Raw genomic sequence first — 10,390 nt, 5'->3', positions numbered from 1 at the left:
GTTAGCAAGGGATGCGGAGAAAAAAAGAACCCCTGTGCACTGTTGGGTGGGGATGTAAATTGGTTACAGCCACTGTGAAAAAAAAAGTATGAAGGTTCCTAAAAAATTAAAAATAGAACTCACCATATATAATCCAGTAATTTCGCTGCTGCATATTTACCCAAATAAACAAAAACACTAATTTGAAAAGAGATATGCACCCCTATATTTATTGCAACATTATTTGTAATAGCAAAGATAGGGAAGCAATCCAACTGTCCATTAATAGGTAAATGATAAAGAAAAAAACATATATATGTATGTATGTATACAAAAGAATATTACTCAGCTATAAAAAGAATGAGATCTTGTTATTTGTAGCAAGGTATAATGCTAAGTGAAATAAAAAGTCAGATAAAGACAAACACTCATATATGGAATTTAAGAAACAAAACAAACGACCACACATTAAAAAGGAGATAAAACAAACCCAGATTCTTAAATACACAGAACAACTGGTCACTACCAGAGGAAACAGGAATAAGTGAAATAGGTAAAGGGGATTAAGAGTACACTTATCTTGATGAGCACTTTCTTTAGAATTTAATTTTTAAGGGGCACCTGGGTGGGTCAGTCATTTGAGCACCTGGCTTTTGATTTTGGCCCATGTCATAATCCCAGCGTTGTGGATGGAGCCCCCTGTGTCCGGGTCTATGCTGAGTGTAGAGCCTGTTTAAGATTCTCACTCTCTCTCTCTCTCTCTCACCCTAAAATAATTTTTTTAAAGTGTTGAAAAAAGAATTTAATTTTTAAAATGGAGTAATATCAAATATATATAAGATCTCATCAGATCTATAGGATCTCACTAAAAGTTCCCTGCTGAATTTAAACCTAATTCTAATATAAATGAATATCATTAATCCACACTCAACTCTGAAAATCAAAAAGCTTGCTTTAGTGAGGTACACACTCCAATACAAGTGACAACAAACCAGATAATATTATCTCAAAAACAAAACATTTAGATATTAAAATGGCTCATGGATATGGAGTAAAAGTTATAGGAACCTGCAAGGGGGGTGGCTACAGCATACTTCAGTGCAGGAAAGAGGTCATTAGCACCACTAACTCTAACTGTCTTCACCTCTCTTTCTACTTTGTCAGTATTCTGAATGAAGCTAACCCCATGGTATGGTAAGTGGTCACAAGCTGGATAAACAAGCAGTGGGGACACTTCTTACATCTTATCTAATAGAGGAGAGAGAACTCATATTATCATCTCCACTTAGAGATCTAGGGAAGGGGTTGAATACTGCTTTCTTAATATCCTAAAGAGAATGGACACTATATCCACGGAGACAAGTTTAATGCCAATGGCAAAATTAGTCATGTATAAAATTAGTCCTATGCCACTACCTCAAACATTGTGATTGCAAATATAAAGTAAGGATTTCTCTTTCTAGAAAAGTTGCTGAAATGGACTGGAATAAACCAAACAAAAACAAATAAATGAAAAGAAAGCAAACAAACCCAGTAGATGTCTACTAGAACTGCCAAAGTTGGCAGAATGATATCAGTGAGAAATAATATGTCAAAACCATTACTTAAGGAAAATGATTATTAAAATATACATGAGAAATGAGCTCATATGATGGCCTATAGGGATTGTAGGGGTAGTTCCCAGAAAATACAAACATCATTACACGAGTAATTACAACCATGTATTTAGTAATAATCGTGATCATTATGGAAAAATAGTCATCTCTGGAATCTTATGCTTAAGAATAGAGACAGGCATCCAGGTGTATGTTATCTTTTTAAAAATGTTTTTAATGTTTATTTATCCTTGAGAGAGACAGAGAGAGAGAGAGAGAGACAGACAGACAGAACGTGAGTGGGCGAGGGACAGAGAGAGAGGGAGACACAGAATCCAGAGCAGGCGCCAGGCTCTGAGCTTGTCAGCACAGAGCCCGATGTGGGGCTTGAACCCATGAGCTGTGAGATCATGACCTGAGCCAAAGTCGGAGGCTCAACCCACTGAGTCACCCAGGTGCCCCTAGCTGTATGTTATTTTCACTGACAGCACCTATCCAAGAGTCATGAAACCCTCTTCCTGAATATAACTGAAGTTATATCTTTGTTTTTAACTGTTCTTTCCTAATAAATGAACTTTACCTATATGTTTCCATTGAGGGATTGCTTAAGCTGTCCCATCTGTTTGACATGCATATTTTTATTAACATTTGGTGCACAGAGCCAAGAAACTTCAATTAATCTGTAATGTCTTTTTATTATTAAAAAATGCTTTAAACTTATATGATCAAATGTTAATAATTATGATATATATGCATAATTAATCCTATTGCCTATTAATATTCTATCTTTGAATAATAATCTATATGTGGATAAAACTTTCAAAATAAGATTATATAAATTATGCATGCAAAAATATAAATAATGCCAGCTTACACAGTAAAAGTCCATATGAACAGATGTTAGATTTACCACAATCTATCCTTTTACTTCATAGCAAGCATAGCCAAATGGGAAAGATACTAAAGACAACGAAGTTAAAAACAGCATATGATTTAAGATGCCATGTTTTACAATGCAATTCATTCATTAATTGATTCAACAAACATCTACTAAGCTACCACATGCCTTTCAACATGCTAGGGACTGGACATATCAAAATAACAATAACAGATGTGATAACTTCCCTGTTGTAGCTTATTAATACTATCATAGAACAAATGGAATCAGTCTCCAAAGTTGGGCAATAAGCCAATAGACATATAACACCATTATTGCAATTGTGACACACACAATAATAATAAAAACCCAGATGCACTCTGCCATCTCCTTTATGAGAAGGAACTGGAAAGTTGAGATACAAAGCAAGAGTTGAAGATGGAGAATTCCTGACAATATAGCCAAAGGAACTTTCATCCTCTGAGGAGGATGAAAATAATAAGACCTGTGTAAAATAAAGTGACTTTCAAAAAGTTAAAGAGAGGTTATTGTAGGGTTATGGTAATACTTTGTTATACTTCCTCTCTTTGATCTACTCAATATTAGTTCTCATCCAAGCCTCTGTATTAATGGAGGTGAGTGTATATATAAATACATTTTTTGCTTCAAGAGAATTTTCTCTGGAATCCTTTAGTATTTTCTTTGTTGAAAGGTCAACAAATGTGAGGTTACATGTTCCATATAATCCCTAGAATTAACTAATAGGCAGTTTAGAGTGAAGAAAATACTATAAAATTCTACCATCCATTTGATCCATAACTCCATAAATATTGATTGGCCATCCCCATTGCATGAAATATGCTTAGTTATCTGGAATCCAGAAGACCTGAGTTCCTACCTTACCTCTACTGTACAATGATCTTGGAGAGACTACTTGACCTCCTTGAGAACATTTTCTTCATCAGTAAAATGAAGATAATAAGTGTACTTGTCATATTTAAAAGCTCCAAGGACTCAAAATCATCATCAATAATGAATGAAAATAAGTGGAACAGTTTAAATTCTCAACAAATGTTGGCTATTGCTATGAACAAAATGTGAGTGAGAAGAGGTTAAAGGGCTCAGATTTGGGGTTTGTTAAATATTAAGCATAAAGTCTTCTTATAGAGATAGCTCCCTAAGAGGAGATCAGAATTGGAAAAGGAGACAATGAAGTCTATTGGATAAGTTGATTTTAAGGGATATTTAGTTAGTGATGTCTAGGAGTAAGGATCTAGAAGGATGGATACAGGCTCTGGAGTTAACCAGAAGGCTAAAAATGTATATCATAAGGTGTTTGTCCTACATCACTTCCTTGAATGCACTGATTTAACTCACAGCATTTCTACTTTGACACTTTTCAGAACAGAGGAGTAATATCTGAGCCAAAAACCCAACGGAAGTGTCAGAGACTTTTCACAGGATTTACCAGGTCTTTACCACTCCTGGTTATTAAAGGCCTCTCTCCAAACAAAATGGCCCCTAATTCAAAGTCTAGATACTTATTTCACTTCTTTGGTATTAACCATCTCTGTGTATTTATTGCATCTGCACAAGTTTATTCTTATTCTCAGAAAAGACTTTTCCTGGTTGGAATTCCCCAAGGGTTCAGTGCCCCTTGGGCAGGTACAAGACTGAGAAAGAGAAAAAGAGGCAAGCCTTTATATATAAGGAAGTGCCTTGGGTAACTTCTGAGACTTTGTTGGAATCCTTCAGCTACTCTCAGAAGTGTTCTCCAAAATGTCCGTTTTTTGGTAAGTACTCAGATATCCTCATCTATTTTGTTTTCACTCTTTTTTTTTTTTTTTTGCAATCAACCACATACAACTTCATATACAAAAGGAAGAAGACTCCAAAGGCCATATCTCTGGGAAAATTGTCCTTTGGAGACTATGTAAATAGGAAATCATTCTTCAACAGAATTCAGATTCTCTTAAATTGTGATACTATATCATTATTATCATTCTTCTGTCAACACTACACAAGTGATCACAAATTCCAGGTCAGGAAAACATGAGACATAATACATCAATAATCTCTGCAGTAACTGCCCTTACAAATATATACAGGATTTGGAAACAGTGGGAATTTTTAAAAGCATTTTTAAATAACCAACAATTTTCAGATGGCAGGGAATAGAACTAAGGGTAGTTTGTGAAAGAATATTTTTGTGGAATAGGTAGGAAGATACTGGGTTGTGAGATTCTTTTGCCTTCATAGTGTCATTTTAGAAATCATATATTTTACCCAACTTCTTACCTGTAATGTGAAAGCAAGAAATGGGGAATTACACATTACTTGACTAGAGTTTACTAATATTTTAAAGGGAAAATGAAATTAAATTAATATCTGAATACAAAATGAATTTCTAGTTTTTCTATAGGAAAAATATGGCCAAAAGAAATTTTCTTCATGTATTCTACAGGCAGATTTTAGTCTAAATTGGCATCCACTTCTCACTATGATAGTCACATAAATATTGTATTCTTCCAAAAGAGAGCTTAAAAAGAGCCAGAAATTTCAACAACTGCATTTTTTTCTAGCAAATTTCCAGATATTCATATTTTACCAACTCAAGAATCTCTGTTTCATTGCAGAGTCCTTTAAATGTATGATGTCCATTATTAATACATCGGATGTTGAAATCACCACCTTCTTCTTGGTTGGGATGCCAGGGCTGGAATATGCACACATCTGGATCTCTATCCCCATATGTAGCATGTATATTTTTGCTATTCTGGGAAACTGCACCATCCTTTTGGTCATCAAGACAGAGCCCTCTTTGCATGAGCCCATGTACTACTTCCTTTCCATGTTAGCCATGTCTGACATGGGCCTGTCCTTCTCTTCTCTACCCACCATGTGGAGGATCTTCTTATTCAATGCCCCTGAAATTTCTGCCAATGCCTGCTTTGCCCAAGAATTCTTCATCCATGGATTTGCAGCAGTGGAATCTTCAGTGCTTTTGATCATGTCGTTTGACCGCTTCCTAGCCATCCACAGCCCTCTGAGATACAGATCCATTCTTACTCCTATCAGAGTTGTCAAAATAGGAATAGTGATATCCCTTAAGAGTGTCCTCCTAGTGCTACCCTTCCCCTTCACTTTGAGAAGTTTGAAATATTGTAATAAAAGCCAATTATCCCATTCCTACTGTCTCCACCAGGATGTCATGAAGTTGGCCTGCTCTGACAACCGAATTGATGTCATATATGGCTTTTTTGGAGTACTGTGGGTTATGGTAGACTTTATGCTTATTGCTGTGTCTTACTTCCTGATCCTCAAGACTGTGCTGGGAATTGCATCCTGAAAGGAGCAGCTCAAGGCCCTCAATACTTGTGTTTCACACATCTGTGCAGTGATCATCTTCTATCTGCCCATCATTAACCTTTCCATTGTCCATCGGTTTGTCCGACATGTCTCCCCTCTCTTCAATGTTCTCATGGCAAATGTTCTTTTACTTGTGCCTCCAATGATGAATCCCATTGTGTACTGTTTGAAAATGAGACAGATTAGAGTAAGAGTTGTAGCAAAATTATGTCAGAAGCAGATGTAACAATCAGACAATGTAGGATGCATACTGGGGAAATTTCTTATATAAGAGATCAAGGTCAGTTTGTGAAAAAGCTAATATTTGCCACAAATAATCATCAATACACTTTTCTTGTTTTATCAGCAGATTTATTTTATTCAAACTGGATACTGAACACGTACATAAAACAGGAAACAAGAAGTATATTCTGGGATTCTATCCCAGTTAACACAATAATAATAGATACCTTATGATGTCACCTCTGATAAAAACAACAAATTTCAATCAATATAGTGAAATGGTAGTGTCTGTCTACCAGGAGTGTACTCCTCCTCCCTGCGTTCAATCTATTTATACTAAGTCTTAGTTCTTTCGATTCTAGCCTCAAATTATGTCTTAATTTTCTCACCTCATTGTTTTACTCATCCTAGCACCTCACTAGCATCTCTTTAGTAAAATACTGCAAGAAACTATTTAGTTTCTAAATGTTTACTTTTGCTGCTTTCTAACTGATCATCTGTGCGAGTTATTTTTAAAAAAGAAGAATAGAATGAAGTAATGTGTCTTTTAAATATGAACTTGAATTTCTTTGGGACTATAATTAATATTTTGAATAATTAAATCAATAAAGTACATAATATAAAACAATACATGCTCTAGACCGTTTCTGTCTCTCCAACATTGTCGGATAATCAAACTACAACCAAATTGGCCTTCTGAAAATTTGTTGGATTTACAAATTTTTCTATTTCTTGTAAGTTTTCATTATCTGTCCCCTTTTCTTAGACTGCTCTTGACTTAAATTTCATATAACTCATTTCTATTCACTTTTTTTATAATTTCCTCCTAGATTATCTATACCCTCAATTCAAAGTGTGACCCTCTCTTTATGAAATTGTTTTTTTATTCTTTGTACATTATACTCATTATATGATTTGCAATGAGTTTTCTTTTTTCTTCTTCCAAAAAAAGAGTCTGTTATCAGTGAAGGAAGAACCATATCTATTTTCTTTATGTCTTTGTGTCTAATATGTAGGATATTTCTGGCACAGAATAGATCTCTGATAAATAACTATTAACAAATGAATGTGGAAATGAGGCCATGTTTTATAATGGGAAATTGTTTGTTAAAGAGTTCAAAAGTACTCCAAGATTGGACAAAACTTTCTTAAGTTGTTTATTGCAAAAGTACGCATGTTACAGATGCTCACAGATTTTGAAAGTAGGAAAAAATTATATGGGATTAGGGAGGAATTTTTGCCTTAGGTTTGGTGGGTGATGAATGGTTCAATGGTTCTCTTCCTAATATAACCTAAAAACCTTGTGGATTATAGAAAAGTTCTTACATTTTCTTATGCCCACTCATTGACCCAAGTCCTCACCACAAACCAGTTACAATCTTTTGCAAATTTATCCTCAGGTAAATCAAGAGACAATTTCCAGCAGTGTCATATGCTTAAGAATAATACTCAGCCTGTAAGGAGATAGTATCTCGCAACTAATGAAAAGCTTTCACAGATACATGCATTGCATTTGAAATGCTAATATATGCAAAATTTACCGCTAGGCACACTTTCTACTTTGATTCTCATGTATCCAATTTTATTTATCATTCTTCCTATTTTTTCAGTTGTTGAAGAGATTGAAGCTCTGAGAAATTGTCTTACCGAATTCGCAAAGACAGAAAGTCAAAAGTTGGGAGTGACACCTCATCTTTTATACCCCAGGATAGTACCATTGGGCTACATTTTAGCCTTCACATTCAGCATTGCATCTGTCTCCATAATTCTATCATCAGATCAGGGTGCTACGTGCTTCTGTGCCTTGCATAATTTTCCCATAACCTTACAGATGTAGCCATGGGCACTGAGGGCTGTAGCACAACAAAGCACAAGTTAGACATACTTTATTAATTATAAGAAATGGAAGCTCATATTTTTCCAGTGTGAAGATAGGCATCACAAAGTGAAGGCTTCAACAGTGTCTATTAATAAGAGGAGGGATAATAACATGGATTTGAGAGGTATTAAATTCTCATGGGTTACTGTACAGCAATGTCACACTCTGCACTCTCGAAACAATCTCAGGTTGTTTCTGTCCTCTTCAATAAACTAAAACAAAAGGAAGATGAAGCTACAAAATGCCAGTAGGGATGGGGGACTTTACAGTCACCATGATTATTTCCACATGCTCCTGGAGGAATGAAAGCCGAACTCTGGGCCTCCTAAAACAATGGTACCCAACTGGGAACAATTTAGCTACCAGGAGACATTGGCAATATCTGGAAACAATTTTGGTTTTTGTAACCTGGGAGGGAGGTATGTTATCAACATCAACTGGGTAAAGGCTAGGGATGCTGCCAGAGCATCTTACATGACACACCCTGCATGCACAGTACACTCTACAAAAAATAACCATCCAGCCCAAATATCATAATTAGAACACTAGTCTAAATGTAATTGTCAAACTAAATAGTTAATCCCATGGTTATCCAGATTGCCTTGAGTTAGGCTATAGCTGGGGATAATCTGATGTCGGGGAAGTCCCTCAGAAAGGCATTCAGTGGAAGACTGATAGAAACCTTCTGGGAAAGTAAAAGAATTCACTAGTAAGGTATTAACAATATTTAATCACAAGTGAAAAACAGCAAAGACATATGGAATGCATATAAATCTGATCACAATAGTTTAAACAGGACTTAGAAAATATGTATTACAGATTACCAACAAATGGCTTAGCCTACATTTATTAAAAATAAAAAAGAGGGGCGCCTGGGTGGCGCAGTTGGTTAAGCGTCCGACTTCAGCCAGGTCACTATCTCGCGGTCCGTGAGTTCGAGCCCCGCGTCGGGCTCTGTGCTGACTGCTCAGAGCCTGGAGCCTGTTTCCGATTCTGTGTCTCCCTCTCTCTCTGCCCCTCCCCCGTTCATGCTCTGTCTCTCTCTGTCCCAAAAATAAATAAACGTTGAAAAAAAAATTAAAAAAAAAAATAAAAAAGAAAGAGAGAAAAGAAAAAGTTTACAAATCATTAGGAAAAGACAAATAATCCAATACAAAATGGACAAACAGAGTAGAAGACCTTGGAGGCCATATTCAAATTTAACAGCGATACACATCAACTCTTGTTCTTGGTTCAGTTGCTAGCATATCCTGGAAAAAGTCAGCTAGGTGTTCTAGAATCCCAAATCTTGAAAAAGATCAGCCATCAATATCATATGTTAATTTTCTGCTAACTTAAAATCATACTCCTGTATTCATATATGTTTATTGGGCATTTCTATTTTCTCATTTTGAAGCATCTGTTCAATCTTTTGTCCATTTTGTTTCTGCCCTTATATAAATATCTGATAAGTGATTAATATCCAAAATATGTAAAGAACTCATACAATTCAATAACAAAAAAAAAAACCTGATTCAAAAAATGGGCAAAGGAACTGAATAAACATTTTTCCAAGAAGACATACAAATGGCCAACTAGTACATGAAAAGATGTTCAATATCATTAATCATCAGGGGACTGCAAGTCAAAACTGCAAGTCAAAATTGCAAGTCATACTTGTTAGAATGACTGTCATCAAAAAGCCAAGAGATAACAAGTGCTGGTGAGGATACAGAGAAAAGGGATCACCTGTGCACTATTGGTGGCTTTGTAAATTGGTGCAACCACTATGAATAATAGTATAGAGGTCCCTCAAAATATTAAAAATATAACTAACATCCTACTTCTGGGTACATAGCCAAAGGAAATAAAAACAAGATATAAAAGAGACATCTATTCTTCTGTTTGTTGCATTATGCACAATAGCAAAGATATAGAAAAAGCCTAAGCATCCATCAATGGATGAATGGATACAGATGTGCTACATACACATACATGAATTATTTATTCAGCTAGGGGAAATAAGGACAGTGTGTCACTTGTAACAAAATGAATGGTTTTGGGGGACATTATGCCAAGTGAAATAAGTCAGAGGGAAAAAGACAAATACTGTGTGATATAACTTATATATAGAATCCAAACTGAACTTATAGAAACAGAGTAGAATGGTGATTACCAAGGAATAAGGAGTCAGGGAAATGGGGAGATGTTGGTTAAAGGGTACAAACTTACAGTTTGAAGAGGAATAATTTCTAGGATCTAATACACACAGTATTGTGATGATAGTTGACAATAATGTATTATAACCTGACTGTTCTTAAGACACTAAATCCTAAATGTTCTCACCACAAAATGGCAACAGTAATTGTAAGACATGATAAAAGTATTAGCTAATGCCTCAGTAGTGACCCTTTTGCAACATGTAAGTGTATCAAATCAGTGTATCATATACCTTAAACTTACCCAATGTTGTATGTCAATTATATCTCT

General features: G+C 35.4%; 1 protein-coding gene across 1 annotated transcript; it reads left to right on the top strand.

Annotated features, from left to right (window-relative positions):
* The first annotated feature begins 5,101 nt into the window (after window positions 1–5,101).
* Window positions 5,102–6,046, top strand: LOC115526048 (olfactory receptor 51A4). The gene is given in 1 exon segment (XM_030333512.1): window positions 5,102–6,046. A coding segment is annotated over 1 exon segment (945 nt).
* The last annotated feature ends 4,344 nt before the right edge of the window (window positions 6,047–10,390 follow it).

The sequence above is a fragment of the Lynx canadensis genome, chromosome D1 (assembly GCF_007474595.2).
Source record: "Lynx canadensis isolate LIC74 chromosome D1, mLynCan4.pri.v2, whole genome shotgun sequence".
Classification (NCBI taxonomy): Eukaryota; Metazoa; Chordata; class Mammalia; order Carnivora; family Felidae; genus Lynx; species Lynx canadensis.
The sequence above is the reverse complement of the archived record's forward strand: the minus strand, read 5'-3'. Positions and strand labels throughout refer to the sequence as shown.